The following is an 18,049-nucleotide window of genomic DNA, read 5'->3' as shown; positions in this document are numbered from 1 at the left end:
CGAGTCAGCCGCGTTTCCTTTGTCTAGAGAAATTGATTTAAATGCTGTTATTCAAAACACGTCTAACGGAAACCCTTTGTGGAAATTTGACCTACCGCAACGCACCGCCAAGAAAGAAAGAAAAATTTACCCTTAACAACTAAGAGACCAAAGAAAATAAAATGTTGCTACAACTTACACTGTCAACATAGTGATGCACATTGTGTGTAATAAATACTAGAATCATAGAAAGCCAAAACTTTGGGCCGACATTTTGTGAAGGAAAATTATCGTTTAAAGAGGCAAGGTGTCATACCTATTCTAGCTGTTAAAGAGTAGGTAGAAAATATAAAGACGACTCTTTTATACTGACACTGTTTCAAAATAATAAAAGTCTACATGTTAACTTGTTTTATCTCGATTTCATTTTTAAAACAGCGGACAAACATGTGATGAAAATATCGATGACTGTCACGATAATGAATGTGAGAATGGTGCAACATGCGTTGATGGGTTGGACGGATATAATTGTAATTGTCAACATGGTTTCCATGGTGATTATTGCCAGCTAAGTAAGTCATAGCAGATATGTTTTGGTCAGTTATTAAGATTTCTAATTTACACTGTATCTTAAATTTGATACAAAGGTGAAAATAGATTGATTTAGTTGAGGCAGAGGACAATTGTTTTACTCAGTACGTGATATCTACCTGAAGTTATTCTTGTGAAGACAGTTTCAAGAGGCAACGGAAATTGTTAATCGTCGTTTCAAATGATTGGGCCTTGAATGAAGCAATGAAATTCATAATTATATAAAAATAAGTTTAATGTACCAATAGATGGGCAACACTTGCTTACCCCCCCCCCCCCAACTTTTCTTCCACATATTCTGAATATTACTTTAAAAAAAAAACTGAAATGATATTTCTGCTCAAGTGTTTAGTTTGACACGTTTGGATCTAGTTATGAATACCCAAAGAGCTTATCGGTGACATTAAATGCGTAATTGTATACAGAATGTATTGAATTAGTTCTCTAACTGATTTTATTTTTTATAATAATTTCGAATACAAATTACATACATTCAAGTACTTACTTAACTGGATCAGATTGGTAAACATCCTATTAATCATATAATTCATCCACTGCATTTAACACGTAACAAGTACCGGACTTGCCACCCCCCCCCCTCACCATACGTTCCTCTTAGCCACGTGTTTCGGATGAATCATTTTTCTCTTTTTTTATTGTATTGTGCCGTTTGCACAATTTCCTTCATTTCGCACAGTCATTGTATTTCCAAATTTGTTTACAGAATTTGATGGTGACTTTGACCTTGAGTTAAATTTGGATTACTCTACCATAGATGTTATCCTGGTACAACCACGCCCAGTTTTTAATTTCACTGTTTCCATTTGGCTAAGATCGAATGTAATACATAATCTGGTCATCCTGGAGTACGTACAAGACGGACAATACTCACCTCTTGCTATAACAGCTACCAAAAGTCAAATATTAGTTAATCTTTTTGGGTAATTTAACCATTCTCTTTCTTTACGTTATTGTCGTCCTATAATGTATTTTTGTCAACTTTGATAACATTGATTCATGAATCTGTTTGATTATTTTTTCCTTGTTTCCTCCCAAATTAAGTCTTAGTTTTAAAACACCCACATATAAACAATTTTGTCCGCTTCAGGTATATTTTTATCATTTCAGATGATTAACGTATTTTTTCATTTAGGGTAGTTTATCTCCTTGGAAGTGGGAGTTAACCTACACGAATATAGCTTTTCTTTTGTATTGCTTTGGGACTATATTTAGTTATTACATTTCATATACATTATATTTGACTATGGTTGTTATATTCATGCTAGGACTAGTAAAATACACGTCCGTGCATGCTCTAACACTTCAATACTCACATATATGTGCGTAGGACCAACCTACGTGACACATTATGTAATAGACCGCTAACCATAGCAGGGCTGATAACAAATTATGTGATAGACTTGTTATCTGCGTGAAATTATTCTGCAAAGCTTGGAGTAAGGCACAATGTTTTATATGTAGTCACCAACCAATTGTTCTTTAAAAGTAGTCTTCGAATGTTATATATCTGTTATTTACTTTCTCAATAGTGGTGTGTTTGGAATTTATGGAACTGTTTTAGACGAAAAATGGCATCACTTTGCCTTAACCTGGAAACCTTACTGTTTACATGTTTACCTCGATGGTCATGAAACTATGTTTGATGAAGTGAGCGATAACTTCGATGTTCGTCCCATCTTCAATCAGTATCATGATAGATTCGTGTTTGGACGTTACGATGGAAATGGTACGGTGAAAGTTTACTTATTTATTAAAAAAACCAGACAATAAAATGGAGTCCATATGAACAATCGCTTTCAAACATTTGCATTACTTTGCTTTGCAATTTAAGAAAGCAAGGTGTTCGCTATTTTGATTGTGATGAATAAAGTACAAACTACATTTGCTGGTTTCAGTACTCAAGAAGTGCGGAATGTTGCAAACCGTGACTGCACCGTACTTGCATGGAAGACTATTAAACAGTCGTCCTCCATGTAACTGTAGGAAGACTACAGCATGTAAGCATGCTTACGTATGGTAACTGTCAGAAATGTGTAACATACTTGATTATTTCTGCATATACATTGTCTGATACTAAAATATTATTGATCATTTCTGCATGTTACTTATTGTTACTTTCTGGAATGTTTCTGTATGTTTATCTTAAAGATAAACTTGAATGTTTGTGCATGTAACTGTCTAATACCTTTAACTTATCTGAATGTTCTTAATGTAAGCTTTTTGAAAACTGTTCCATTATTGTAATCACATGATTAGTATATGTAGGAATCCCAGCTACTTCCTCCATTTGAGGCTAGATGAATGACTCCATAAGGTATGGAAACAATGCAACATAGTGAATGGATGAAAGATTTATAAGCAATCACCTTTTGTTATGAAGTAGTGATGTTGTCATTGAATTACTTAATTCAGGCAAGTGAAAGTATCGAGAACAGTTCAGAAATATAACGCAGCTGCAGAACTTGTTTCAATTACTATTGCATTGGTTTTTGTTCAGTTACCTTTATAACAATGCAAGGTTTCTTTTTTCATTCTGTTTGTAGAAATTTAGGACTTTATTCAGTTATTGTTCGTCCTCAGGATCACCGACCCGCTCGGACTTCACAAGGACCTTCAGTAGTGTAAACATTTGGCAATATGTGTTAGACAAATCGCTGATTCAGGAAATGGCCAACAACTGTTCTCATGATGCAAGGGGAAATATTCTCATTTCACACGATCTGTTAGCAAGCATCGAAAAAAGTGTAGGTGTAATAACGCCCTCCCAATGTGAAGGTTCGTGTACTGTTTCACTTTCAAAACTATCAGATTTCTTTCTTTATTGTTTAACTATTGGCTACTTATTATCGGTATAAATTCAGAACTTGGTGGAGAAATTCACTGTCCTACCAAAGGTTTTTTTTTTTTTTAATTTAAGAAAAGTTTATTCTTGCAAACAATTCTGAATGCAGAGAACAATGTCAGTTAGGCTATTATTTCCAATGTACCAAATGTTTAGGGCAATTACAAAACAATGTTGTTGTAGGAAAGTACATCTTCGGAAGTAAATCAGCCGTAATAACATCACAGGGTTTATCTGATAAAACATTAGTTAACATTCAAATAACAATAGCCTATATACAGAAAGTAGCCAGATATTGCGACTTAATACTTCTGTTTTGGTTTACTTTTATTTATAGCATTTGATGACTGTGCGTCCTATCCATGCTCCACTGAAGCAACCTGCATCGACAGTTACCATGGATACACCTGCCTCTGCCCGCCATATCTCACAGGAACAACATGTCATGAGGACGTTGTTGATTGTACAGAATATTCTTGTGCTGCGGGAGCCACGTGTATTGACGGCCGGGGTAGTTTTACATGTATGTGTCCGGAAAACGCTAGTGGTTCTTCTTGTGAAATTTCTGTTGGTAAGTAACAAAAGAAAATATTATCTCTCCTCTTAGTATAAGTTAACATCGTTATTGAGACCAGCATGCCGCGTTGAGTTCCGTTGAGATGGGATCAACTGTGCAGTATTTTTTGTTGTTATGTGTGTTCAAAATTGAACAGTACTATTTTTCATAAACTAAGCCTATGAATTTTTCTATTTCAGTTTACCTTGATGTATTTTTAGTAGCAGTTCACTGCAGGGCACATGCACAAATTTAGTGAAGAAAAGTTAGCGTGATTAGTCTAGTTATATATTTATCACGATTGTTATTTATTTTATCAAGCTTGATTCTTGTAAAAAGTTACAAATAAACACGTATTATCGATTTAAAACTAAAATTCTCTATCACTTAAACTAAAGTTGCTCCTTATTCTGAAAGCGACCATGGTATAAAGTTTATTGTAAGCAAGTAGAAAATCTCCTTAAAAGTATTCACGACAGCGAAAATCATTTTTTGCTTTAGTCGATGGCCAGTGGGGTGAGTGGTCAGTTTGGACAGATTGTAGCAGATCATGTGGCGAAGGCAACATGACACGAGTTCGTTATTGCAGCAGTCCTGCCCCTTCTAATGGCGGCTTACCATGTGACGGGGAAGACGTGCAGACGACAGCATGCAATCTCCATCCTTGTCCAGGTGATACATTCGTTTTCAAAACTGCAAATTATTCATAGGTCGTATTTACGTACAGGGATATTCCACATCAAAGATATCATCATACTTGAACACCTGACAAAAAGATATCAATTTCCTTCTTTTCAATTCTCCATCTCTACTCGACTAGAAGCATACCCTAATTCTTTATTGATTATTTGATATGTATAAAACTCAACGCTTGCACGCTTTGGAGTAACCTTTTAGAAGAATGTTGGGACATTGCCATACGTGTGATTATCCTTCAACTACACAGCATTGTTTAATCGCTTATGTGTGTGTGTGTGGTTTTTGTTAAGGGGTTGACAAGTGAATATTGCGTTTACACTCATATAACTTTGAACGTTAATGTATTTAAGTATAAGGTTTCTAGAACAAGATATAATATCAATAACATGTGTTATTAGCTGACAGTTGTTTTGTTGGTAAGGATTTGAATACTTGTCTTCATTCCCAAATTTAATATTTATGGTAAATTTAATTACTTGTCTACAGACACAACAACTATCATAAACACATCAATAGTTTGATAATTTAGTTTATACGTAGCAGGCAAGTTCTGATACACAAATATCATCTTCGGTCATTTAGGGTTTAAGCAATCCCCAGAATTCACGTGTGTAGATTTAAGTCAGAGCAAAGTACTTTGAAAGATTGCGAAATCGCAACTTATGATGTTCAGATTGACTTTTCAATCAGTTAAACTCAATTTTCTTCACAGAGCGAGCTCTCTTAAAACGAATTATTACATGTAGTACGAGCTCACTACAGTGTTAGAGCTACAATGTCATGAAAGTGCTGATTGGTACAATTCATTTCACTCATATGTGATTCAAGACGCGCCCAAAGAGCGAATTCTCTCTGTTGGAATGAAAGAGGATAGTAAGCCACATACTATGTACACTGGTTTGTAACACACGTACTCTCCATTGTATAGTTCTATGCATGAAACGTTGCTCAATTTACCCACAGCGTGCAAGCCTATACCTCAGTTTGAAAATGGTTACTTACGCTGTAACACTACAGAAGACTGGGAATATTTCTGCGTCCATCAGTGTAACGAGGGTTTTGTTGCCAGCGTGCCTCCTCTCGAGAGCTACCACTGTGGTGTTTCTTTACAGTACCTGTGGAATGTGGAAACTCCGGACAACCCCTCTATGAGAGTATCTAGTTGTATCAGTAAGTTCATCGATGTAAAATAAATAAAATTATTATATCCCATTTTAACCCTGAATATATTATTAGTCGAAATAATGGACCATATTTCTGTAAGGTCTAAGTAGTTATCAAGGTAACACCCAAGAAGAAGGTGGAAACGAAATAAAATTGAAAGCCAACACATGTTCACATAGGCTTATACATTAAATATTCTTTCGATTTGTGTTAACTTGCAGGACCAGTGTCACCGTCTGAAGTCATGGTTGAGTACTCAGGTAAATACACAGAGTTATCCTGTACCACAGAGAACCGAGATATCGTGATAGAGGAGATAACCAGAAGCACAAATCTGGTATTAAATAGAGTATGCCAACCGGGTACCGAATGCTATTTTGATGCTGTCCATGTGGAAGGTTGCCCCATGGACGATGAGATTGTTCAAGGGACCGGAGTCACCAAAGCAGTGACGTTTATTGTCAACTATGATCCTGAATTAGGTACGTATGCAAATATAACTATTGGAGATCATTCACAAAAAGATCATAAATACACCCTCTTTTCGTATTGATTGAAGGAGTTAATGACTAATTGATGGAAGTAAATCGATGCTCAACATTTTTCGCCGGTTATTAGTTTTAGTCACAAATACATATTAATTGAATCGAATTAGTCTAACCAATTGAATTAGCCATTGTTATAATCTATTTTGTAATGGACTTCTGGCGCTTGAAGGCCAGATTCATTTTTGTGGCTTGCAGTTCATCAGTATCTTGTCACGCATTGTCTATCATCTAATATTTATCATCTATTGTTTATCATTTATTGATCATTTTTTTTACCATAACAGACACAGAATCACCAAGCGAGACAGATATAGCGCCGATTATTATGCGTTTAGTCGATGAGGATATAGATCAAGGTGGCGCTTTAATATCTATTTCTGGCCAGATACATCATCTGAATACCACCACTGTAAATGTTGAGGGAACACCACTCTGTCCGCCGGGTACTTACATCAACGGCCAAACATTGCTCTGTGGTCAGTTTTTCACTGTCATATACATTACCCTGGTTAGCACAGATTATTACGAATAAAACTGGGAAATTGTTTAAGCTGTCAGAAGAATGTCCAGTAATGCAAGTAACCGCTTATTAACGTAAACGATACTATAAATAAGCAATGAAAACCAAGTAGGTCTGTCTTATTCGCATGGTGGTTGCAATGAATATGTGTGGATTTGCATTTATTATATGTAAAACCACCGTGGTTGCAAAGGATATATATGGACTTGCAGTTAATCTGTTTAAGTCCTTGGTTGAATGTAAAGCCCCCGACATATGGTGGATAAGTCTTCCTGCATTTGTATTTTCCATGATATAAACAGTCTCATCTAGTCACATGAAGGGGGTGGGGGAAGGGTAAGTATGACACAGCAGCGGTCCAATAGGCAAAACAAATCCAAGTTCTTTTTCATCTTTACAGATCAATGTTGTAAATCTGTTCCAGTGTTTTGAATTCGATGCCTCATTTCTTATACATATATGTCTCTTTTCTCTTTGTGCTTTAGTACCTTGTGAGCGTGGTTCATTTTGGAAGGATCAGTCCTGTTTCTTCTGCCCAGCTGGTTCTTACCAACCAGATGTGGGAACAACATTCTGTATTGAATGTCCCCCGAGTAAAACCAGCCATATTGGTGCTATTGAGGAGTGTACCATTACGGATATATAAGTAAAAGTATTGCTATTATTCTTCTTCCTTTTAATTTTGGTTTGTGGTTTTTTCTTTCCTTTTATCAGTTTATCAAGAAGTTATATAAAGTTGCGAATCTGCAAGGGGAGTTGTTTTGGCTTGTAATGTTTATACTTCTTAAGAATACCTCCAAAGTGTTCCTTTGTTTTTGTCTATTTGTTGCTTTGCATAGGTATTAACGTTTTCTTTTTGTTTAAACAAGTAGGTATCTCACATTTTAAGTAGATAGAAATTTTGTCTTTGTTTCAGGTAACCGAATTCTTCTTATATGGTAATAAAAATTCGGCGTGCTAATGTTAGACAGTTCAGCATTACTTTGGTTTGATGTGATATATTAGGATATAGCATAATCATGGGCTCATGAAGTCCACTCTGTTGCTTCCAGGACACTGTATTTGCTGTATGTTTCTATTGTTTACCACATAACAAAACATACTTTCTTTTAAATTGATTCAGACTAGACACCGCGTATTCGGAATCTGTAATAATTGAAATTGAGGTTTGGTCTTACCATATCTCATGAAGTTGACAATTGTGTTATCCTGGAGTGCCTACATCCACCAGCCTAGCAAAAGATCTCATTAATTAACAGTTGTATAATATAATGTGTTAATTACTTTCAAGCAGCTATGTGTATTTCATAAATTTATTAAGAGATATATAATAATTGAACAAACCAAGACGCTATAAAAAGCAAATGAGAACTGTGTCCATTTTCAATTGTACTTGTCGTCATTTATTGCAAACAATTATTTTTTTCTGGAATGAACGAATTTCTACAGATGTATTAATTCGAATATTGTTAAGATTTGACCATAGGTTACTGAATGTCGACAATTTCGGTAGAGCCAGGCACCACGCTTTGTACACATAAGTCCCTTTGATTGCCCTACCCGTTAGTCTATTAAATTAAAACCTCGAGGCTGTTGACCTTGGGTTATTGACCTTGGGCTGATCATGTTGGACCCGTAGGTATTTGCCTCACCTTTCTCATTTGCATTATACGGCACTGTATTTGGTATGGGTCCCCAATCTGCCACAGTATAGCTTATACACTTTTAGTTACGGCTTCGACCTTTCTGTGACCCACTTCATAGATCTAGATTCTCTAGTAAATGACATTACCAGACGTTTTGCTTAGATAGGGTGGGATGACATCGGGAAAGAACGGTCGTGTCCCTCGATGGAGAGCTCGGTGAGCGGGGCGGGGGGGAGGTTGTATGTTTCGATACAAGGACACAACCTTTAATCAACAGACTCTCTTAGGATCAACAAAAAAATGACCGTTATAAACGGTAGAGACAACATGAGGATGAATCCTCTGTACTACACTACACTCCGGTAATGTCGACATTACTCCAAGCATTACAGGTATATCATCCTGGCCTTCAACGGAGATATAGGCGCCAGGAAACTGGGAAATGACGATAGTCTCGATCCAATTGAACAGATATAGGCCCTCTGACCATTAACATATACCTTCTTTATTTGGGATCAGGGTTGTAAAATAATTAATAGCCTTTTTTCAGAAAGGTTAAAAAAAAATTCTAGAGTATAAACTTTACCTTCCCTCCTCCACATACACGCCCAAGAAAGCATCACTATCAATGTTTTTTTCCATTTTCAAAACATCGCCAATCATAATTTTTTTCCACACTTTCTTCTGTTAAAATAATAAATGGCGAATACGAATTGCTAGCCTGAAGGTCGGTAACCAATTCGTTACCAGGATAATTTGTAGAAGATATTAGCCCATTTGTCTTTTTCACTATAGGCATTCTATGTTTCGGACCTCATTCGCGTGGACAGAATTATCTCTAGTCACAAGCCGGAAACAGATTGAGACGCAAAGTAGTATTCAACTTGAAAGGATCATCATAATAATTTCGAATGCCTTACATCGATTACAACTTCTGAGATCACGGAGAATATTTGCGCTGTGATAAAATTAATTACATAACAGGCGCTCAACAACCCTGACAACGTCAATATTCATAGCACAGGCCTATACTTGTCCTATTTGCAATATGGACCTTTTTCGCTAGTTAATTGTTTAGCGAGGACGTCTTATATACATCTGTTAATTCCTATCGAGACAATTCTCTCTTTGAGAGTGTTCAAGATTTTCTTCACTCTTCCTTTAAAAGTGAATTCTACACAATTTATCATCTTTTCGCGTTGAGCCACTCTTCGTGAAGAGTTTAAGTCACTTTTGAAAAAGGCAATCACCCTGGACGTTGAATTGTCTGGTAAGAACAATCAGACAGCAAAATTACAATGTGGTTTCAATGTACTACATGAATAATCGTGTATGAATGTGACACACTAGGCTAGAAGGTATGGCCAGGATGAACACCAAACTTCAATCTTATTAGTACAGCAAAAGCATTGAGATATGACAAACAATATTCACATTGGCAGTTTATGAACTCGACTTTCTTGTATTCAGCATAGAGATTGATATCTACCATAATAGGGTTCTTCTACTCCATTCGGTAAGCCTACAAGCCGTACATTAACCAGGCACCGGGCAAATTTTAACCCCTGTTCCATAAGATTTTGCGAAAATTAATTTTCGTACACGGAGCCTGGTCATTTCCCCAACGTTACTACATCCTCACCTGAAGTTTTATTTGGCAATGATTCTCTAAAATTGCGAAATAAGAAGCAACAATTTATAACCGATTATTCACAATTATATCGTCCATTCTAATACATTAATTAACAGTACGTTTCATTACACACCTTTGTGCACAGGCATGTTTCCAACGACGTAAGTTAGCAAAATACTTAATTTAATCTAGAATTTGTCTAGAATTCTTGATTCATATCTACGGATGCCCTTAAGCTTGTTTCTAATTACCAGCAGCCTCTCCTATTTTGATGAGGTGTTACGCACGTGTCATCTCATATGCTGGTCGGTGGGAGATGCGGTAGTTTATACAACAAGGTGTCCACTATTTGACTTCTGGTTACCCCAAATGAGCGACCTCCTTTATAAACAATAGGCTTCTTATTCTTAACATGGTACTCCTACATACGAAATATGAGATTGGTCCAATCATCCCTTCTTGAGATATCGTGTTTATAAGCAAGGCGTCACACCCGCACTCCCATACACTCATCCGCCTGCATGTCTTCAAAGTTTACGATTATCATCGAAACCAAAAAGAACAAAATGTCGTGTCTTATTGTCTGTACCTTTCGTAAAAGTAAACCTTGCGAAAGTACAAAACAGAGAAACACCATGCTTCTGCTGCTTCTTTTATTTTGGCAAGAAAATATAGGTAAAATGTATAACTTAGAACTTTCTTAACCAGAGTATGATCTAGTCAATCTAAGTCAGTGAATCAGCAAATACAGTTTACTTGAATTAAAGTTCTCTCGTGGAAATGGCATGCATAAGTTCCAATATGTGAGGTAAACGACCGGTATACTTCTAGTAAGCTGAATAATGGCACCGACATGAATGCCATTTTAATTAATATTTCAATGGTAATAACGACAGGCTGTATTCTAGGTAGGTTTATATAGTCATGACATCGAACTAGAAGACTCTGTGGTATTTGTGTCAGATCTAGGGATTAATGTAAGTGAAAACTGTGTGTCCAATATGTCTGGGATATCAATATTTTCTGCAGCTCGTGTTTATCTAACCGATACTTTTCTGCAATGCACGTCATTGCTGCCGGATCAAATTGCTCATCCTCTTAGCGTCGTCCTCTCATTGGTATGAGAAATATATATAGAGATGAGATACTTGTTTTTACCGACATTTATGGGATACGTTTTCTTCTATTCATTATCTAGATGGAAAAAGAGACGGATATTTCTCTGATGAAGTTCACAAATGATCTCGTACATTTAGAAGAATCAGTAATGTGACTTATTTCAGAATGTTTTGTTGTAACAGTTATTTGTAAAATATCCTACCGCTACTTAGCATAAGTTCTAAAAAGTATTTCAAAAGGCAACCGATCGTTGGTTTGAACATGTGTAGTATCATGGTTTTGGACTCCCGCAAAGGAAATATGCCACATTCAATCAAGTGTCTTATTTATAAGTCTTTCTAACAAGTCAATCCTTGTCACGAATGATGCGTATTTGATAGTTTCGAAATTATAAAGAGAAGCAAACCTAACGGTTTTTATATTAATGTGGGTGCGCGTAATTGAGAAAGAAACGTCCCTCAGTGACTACAACTATTTTCAATCCGCTTGGCTGATGCTTTAAGTTTTCATTGAGAAGGCCTTAAAATAACATTACAGAACCACTTGTTCTGCAGTGTTCAATGTTTTTGAATTAAGCATTACTTTTTTAATTTTCTTTAGTAGGAGCGTTATTTGTAAGTTGTTGTTTGGTGAAAAGAAAACAAAGCAAATTTAAGAGATGTCATTTCTTTGTATTGACTATGGCAACAAAAGTTTGAAAAAAGATGTCAGCTTCCGTGGCAAAAGGGTTGAAACAAAATAATTAGGACAAGAAACAACGGTCGACGAATAAAGAACTGGATGTAGCACTTTGCATTGATTACTTTATTTTTCCGCTTTTATTCTCCCATTCATTTTTCTATAATCAAATTTTGTCAAATTTTTAAATTTGTTTTTACCATTCCTGCAGATATTCAATTGATCAGCTTAAAGAGGATGTAGCTGTACTGGAAGAAAAGGTGAAAAGCATCTCGGTAGCTGCAGAGAACATTGATAGTGAATTCAAGGTTCAGGTTGAAAGAATAGGACATGTATATTATCTACATGAAGGAAAAGTCGACAAACTAAATCGAGCAATTTCCATAGTATTGTAGGCTCTGAAGAAGGCAATCATAAGAGGTGTGTGTGTCTGTGTGTGTTAAATGGAAGAGGGAGGGTGTAGAAGCAGGGGGTTTATTCCTTCTGAGTATTCCAATAAAATAAAAAAATTACACACAAGCAAACAGCAAAAACAAATCGTCTTCATTAAAGAATTGTGTAAACTGTGTAAAAGGTTGACATCCCACTTTGTTAAATTAAGTAAGAAGACATTAATGATTTCTCATTCATAATGGAACCCCTACCTTCTGTCTTCATACCTGTCAAATGTCCTGCTGTTCCAAAGTTGTCAATCGCCAATAACACTTGTTTGGCAGGTTGCACACATACTCTCAGGAAAATCTTCGTTTCATGTTTCATACAGGTTGCAAAGGATGACCTGTCTGAGGTGAAAGAAATGTAATTTGATGTTGAAAAGCTCTGTACTAAGCTAGGCGGCTTCTTACTCAAGAAAAATGTGTTCTTACTTCAGATCATTTTGTGTAAAAATTAAACCTGCCACGAAAATACTTTTTGTTGACCCGTTTCTTTTCCGTTTACGAGACATTTTTAAAACAAAGAAGGTCTGACAGATGTTCTGCAAAGATGAAATCATTATGATGAGTGCTAACTTATATCACCTACAATACGTTGCATTGACCCAAGAATATTCAAGTAGCTTAAATATTAAAAAAAAGAATCGGTTTGTTTGAAATACTCATTACTGAAAATTGTATTAATCTTTTAAGGTCTACGGACACCGAGCCAGTTTTTCCCCATATTCAGTACATTTGTTGTATGTGAATATTTCGAAAAGCTCTTGCAGTTTTCAAGATATACAAATTTGAAGTTTTGGTAAATCTGTGGAAGCTCGTTAACGTTGTGCAAACTATGACTATTACAGTCACAGCAATTACAGCAAACTATTACAGTCATCAAAATGCCTTATGTTAGTCTTTTAATACCCCACAGGCCCACATGTATCATTTGAATGATGTGATGTTCCTCTTTTCAAAGAAAAAAATGAAACATTTTAAAATATCGCCTTAGGCCACAAACCTGTGTTCGATATCCTGGAAACGAAGGTTTTTAAACCAAGGATTAACATAATAGAACATAAGCCAGTCAATCCCGTTAAATCGTCAATGTACATAATTAGCTAATGTATCATAAGTGAAACTAGAATTAAGAGAAGACTTGTAAAATAGTCAATCTTTGATGGATTTAGATTCAAGTTGCAGTTATTGTCATGATTTCTAATGCCTTTTAGAATTATCAGGACAATGTCGTGCCTAGGTACCCGTTAACCTTTGAGAATCACGCTTTCAAGGCATATAAAATATATATATATATATATATATATATATATATATATATATATATATATATATATATATATATATATATATATATATATATATATTTTTTGAAATCAAAACACGGAAGCTGAACCAAATTGACTTAGAAAGCTTCAGGCGATACATATTATCATCTCCTCTGTATACATCCCCTGTCTCGAACCTGGATCAGCTGGTGGATATGTATGAGCGAGTACTGACTGATCTACTTGACAAGCATGCCCCACTCATGGTGCGTAAAATTACACGCAGACCTCACGCGCCTTGGTTTACAGATGATCACCGTAGCTTGAAAAAAGAAGTTCGGCGTTGTGAGGCTCAGTGGCATCGCACAAAATTGGCAGTTCACAAAGAGATCTTCATTGAGAAATCCAAGCTCTACCATGCTGTGTTGAAACAGGCAAAGAAGAATTTCCATCAAAACAAGCTGGTCGCTTGTAACTCTCGCCAACTCTTGAAGGAGGTAGAAAAGCTAACGTCTCCTAAGATCTCCAATGTTAGGCCTAATACCTCCGATAATGGATTGCTAGCTAATCAATTCGCAAATTTCTTCGTAAACAAAATCGAACAAATTCGCAACAACAGTTTGAACACTGATAAACCACAGCTTTCAATGACGTTACCTCCCGATGAAACCTCTCACTGTTTTCCTCGCTTCGTTCCCGTGTCTGGGGAATCTCTGAGAAAAATCATCATGAACTCCCCCGCCTCAACATGTAGACTGGATCCGATTCCAACAAGCCTGCTCAAAAACTGTATTGATGTTCTTTTGCCGACCACCACTAAAATTGTGAACCTCTCCTTGTCAATTGGGCACTTTACGGACTCTTTAAAATGTGCTCATATAACTCCTCTCTTCAAAAAAGGGAAGGTATGCAAAAATGACCTGAAGAGCTACCGCCCAATCGCAAACTTGAAGTTCCTGGCCAAAACAATTGAGCGTGTTTGCTCAAAGCAGATCCAGAACTATCTCCGGAACAATAAACTGCTTGGTGAGAAGCAGAGCGCTTATCGTGCCCACCATAGCACTGAGACGGCGCTGCTGCGCGTCTACAACAACTTGCTTCTCACTGCTGACAAGGGCGAGGAGGCCATCCTAGTGTTGTTGGATTATTCGGCAGCATTCGATACCATTAACCATGACATCTTCTTTCAGCGTCTGCAGAATAGATACGGTGTGTCCGGCAAAGCTCTGTGTTGTTTTAAATCATATGTCACCAACAGATCCCAAGCTGTAGTTGTAAATGACTGTATATCTAATGTTCATCAACCAGTAGGAGGAGTTCCTCAAGGATCTGTCACGGGCCCTTTATCGTTCACAATGTATACCTCACCTGTAGAGGATATCATTAAGGCCCATGGTATGAGCGGTATGTTATATGCGGACGACACACAAGTCTATGCGATTAAATCAGGATGTGATCATGGAGCCACACTCGCAAATCTTGGAGCGTGTATTTCCGATATAAGGTCTTGGTCTTCTGCAAATGACATGAAATTGAATGACGACAAAACTGACCTAATTCATATATCTTCTAAATTCCGAACTGCTGCTCCAATTCCTTCACTGAAGATTGGAACCACACACGTCGAGCCAGTCGACAATGCCAGGAATCTAAGAGTTACTTTCGACAAAACTCTGGATATGAATCAACATATTAATAACATATGTCGATCTGCTTCTTCTGCTCTTCATAAAATTGGAAAGATTCGCCGCTGCCTGGATCAGCAAACAGCCGAAACACTAGTCCACGCCTTTGTTTCATCCCGTGTTGACAACTGTAACAGTTTGCTATACGGTTTGCCCGTTCAGCAGGTGAATAAGCTTCAACGGATACAAAATTCGGCGGCAAGGTTGATAACCCGCACCAAACGGTCTGAACATATCACTCCAATCCTTCGTAATCTTCACTGGCTTTCTGTGAAACAACACATCAACTTCAAAATCCTGCTTCTAACTTTTAAATGTATCCATGGACTTGCTCCAGTGTACCTACAAAACCTCATCCGGGACTATACGCCACGTTGTTGCCTCCGATCCAGTTCGAAATCTTTACTGGTCACTCCTCCTGTATGCACTAAGTCATACGGCTCTCGCTCGTTTCAGTTCTCTTCCGCTGTCCTCTGGAATGACTTATCGATCAAAGTTAAAGAAGCTCAGTCAGTAACCAGTTTCAAATCTCTCTTAAAGACTCACCTGTTCTCTTGTTTGTAGTTTTCTGTCCTTCAGCGCATAGAGACTTAAGTGTGTATTTGCGCTTTATAAGAACTGTGTAATATTATTATTATATAACGCAGTGACCGAATCAAAAAAGAACTTCATCTGTATTCATGTGATGCACATTTCACAATGCAAATGGCATTTGAAGTTTCTCTTTACGCTAGAATTTATAACCAGAACAGTTTCAAATGAGTAAATAATGACTACATAACTTTTCGTTGCTAGGAAAATGAAGATAGGCGTAAATAGAGAGACAAAATGGAATTTCGTCGTCAACAACGAGAACAAAAACGTTTTTTACGGTTTAAGAGTCTCAAACAAATACTCAATTCCACCGACGGAATAGCATGCCATCTCATTTAATTACTAAAGATAAACCCGAGGTCGAAAGATAAGTGGTGAACTATCACACTAAATTTCAAGGTACCGGCAAGGATGATAAAAAGGGAATCAATCCTTTTCTCAACGGGAACATGCAACATGGTCGAACTTTCGAAGGACTTCATATTTTGCAAGACGGGGAGCTAGTTTCTAAAGCATGATTGAAACTACATGAGCAGATACGGTGACCAAATCCTTACAAACTCACATACAATTAAAATTAACCAATGATGATTGTTCCAAAGCATATGGTCATTTTCTTTAAACTATTCCCTCGCTGTCAGACTGAAATGTATCCATGGATTCAATCCCTTTGAAATTAAACATATTATAACCATGTACTTGATAAAATTTATTGTAGTCGAATATAAACTTACACGGTTGTTTGCTTGCTAACTTCAAATGAAAGATCCACCACATTCTACTGATAAAGTAAAATTTATGGGCTGGGCCATTTTTTTCAAGAACAAATTTAATTTGTGTAGAAATGTTCGAAGGTTTAATCATGGTCTTTATAAAAAAAAGCAATCATGGGGTTGCGACAAATCTTCAAAATGTGCTTACAACACTATGAAATCAATGCGGAGCAGCACAGCAGTATAGTCATGGCATAATAATTAATGCAACAACTTACTCGTTATTGACATACGCCTAAGTCTAAATACTCCATTCATCATTGGATGACTAGAAATATTTACTCCTTAGGCGTACTCATTCCACAGTCATCATTTTGATTTGGATACAAATCCTACAGGCCGTAGACAAAACATAGGTCCTATTTGATAGGCCAATTCAAAATTAATGCAGACAATTTTTGGAACTTTTGGAAGCAGGTTACTCCGTAAATCGCAAAAAATGCCCAGGCTACATTTAATTGTGACGGGGAAAAAAATCAGAAATGCACGATCTGATAAGTTTCAATTAAAATCATATCTTCTCTGCCAGTAGCCTACAGTAGTTAGCAATAGTATTAGCGAACGGTACAGTGTGCAGTTCGATCGTATGTGAAAGTTTAGCCTACACCTAAATGCAGGTTCGGCTACGTTTTATAGGTTGCAAAATACTGTGCTGTTGTCATGAAAGTTTGAAGTGGACATAACTTTTCATGTGACCATTCTCGTCTTGGTCGATATTGGGAAAAGAGAGAAATCATATTTCTACAAGAAATAAAAAGTATCCTACCATGTATTTACTGGCTGCTGGAGCCGTTCTACGCGTTCGTAATGATCGACAAGGGCGGCGGAACCGGGGGGCACAGGGCGCACGTGCCCCCCCCCCCCACTCACTTTTCCTCAGGTTAAAAATGTGCTCTTTTTCTACATAAAAATTGAGATGTCTCAAGTTAGCAAGAGGCCAGGGAACCAGAATGAACACTCGGGAAGGGCCGTTTCCGGCCATCTGGGGGTTTGAAAAACCCAAAATTTTCTTGTACGCTCCGCGCCAACCGATGGTGGCGCCCCGCTCAGATAGTCGTGCATACAACTTTGCAGATCCTGGCTACGCCCCTTACTTTCAATGAATTTCTGTGGGTCAAACTCAAAGCTATTTCGAATGGAAAATTTGTTAACATATTAACAAGAAATAAACTCTAATTCAGAAGATTCCTACATTAGCAACTAGCATGATTTCACCTTAATTTGTCTCAAAAGAAAACTTGTTCCTTGTTTCCCAATTTGCACATTGGATATTACAGTGCTAGTATGCATATTTTCCTT

The 18,049-nt window shown here is 36.9% G+C and overlaps 1 protein-coding gene across 2 annotated transcripts in view; it reads left to right on the top strand.

The window, feature by feature from the left end:
* LOC139980107 (uncharacterized) overlaps nucleotides 1-8,296 on the top strand; it is a 47,735-nt gene extending 39,439 nt beyond the window's left edge. For both annotated transcript variants that reach the window (XM_071991486.1, XM_071991484.1), the window contains 10 exons: nucleotides 418-551; nucleotides 1,295-1,511; nucleotides 2,121-2,317; nucleotides 3,172-3,366; nucleotides 3,771-4,004; nucleotides 4,491-4,661; nucleotides 5,652-5,858; nucleotides 6,074-6,334; nucleotides 6,685-6,876; nucleotides 7,406-8,296. In XM_071991486.1, the coding sequence (XP_071847587.1) occupies nucleotides 418-551; nucleotides 1,295-1,511; nucleotides 2,121-2,317; nucleotides 3,172-3,366; nucleotides 3,771-4,004; nucleotides 4,491-4,661; nucleotides 5,652-5,858; nucleotides 6,074-6,334; nucleotides 6,685-6,876; nucleotides 7,406-7,566 (1,969 nt within the window). In that variant the 3' untranslated portion in view covers nucleotides 7,567-8,296. The remainder of the gene's footprint in view (nucleotides 1-417; nucleotides 552-1,294; nucleotides 1,512-2,120; nucleotides 2,318-3,171; nucleotides 3,367-3,770; nucleotides 4,005-4,490; nucleotides 4,662-5,651; nucleotides 5,859-6,073; nucleotides 6,335-6,684; nucleotides 6,877-7,405) is intronic.
* Nucleotides 8,297-18,049: the final 9,753 nt, after the last annotated feature.

This window comes from Apostichopus japonicus, chromosome 14, assembly GCF_037975245.1.
Source record: "Apostichopus japonicus isolate 1M-3 chromosome 14, ASM3797524v1, whole genome shotgun sequence".
Classification (NCBI taxonomy): domain Eukaryota; kingdom Metazoa; phylum Echinodermata; class Holothuroidea; order Aspidochirotida; family Stichopodidae; genus Apostichopus; species Apostichopus japonicus.
Note: the sequence above shows the minus strand (reverse complement) of the source record. Positions and strands in the feature narration are given on the sequence as shown.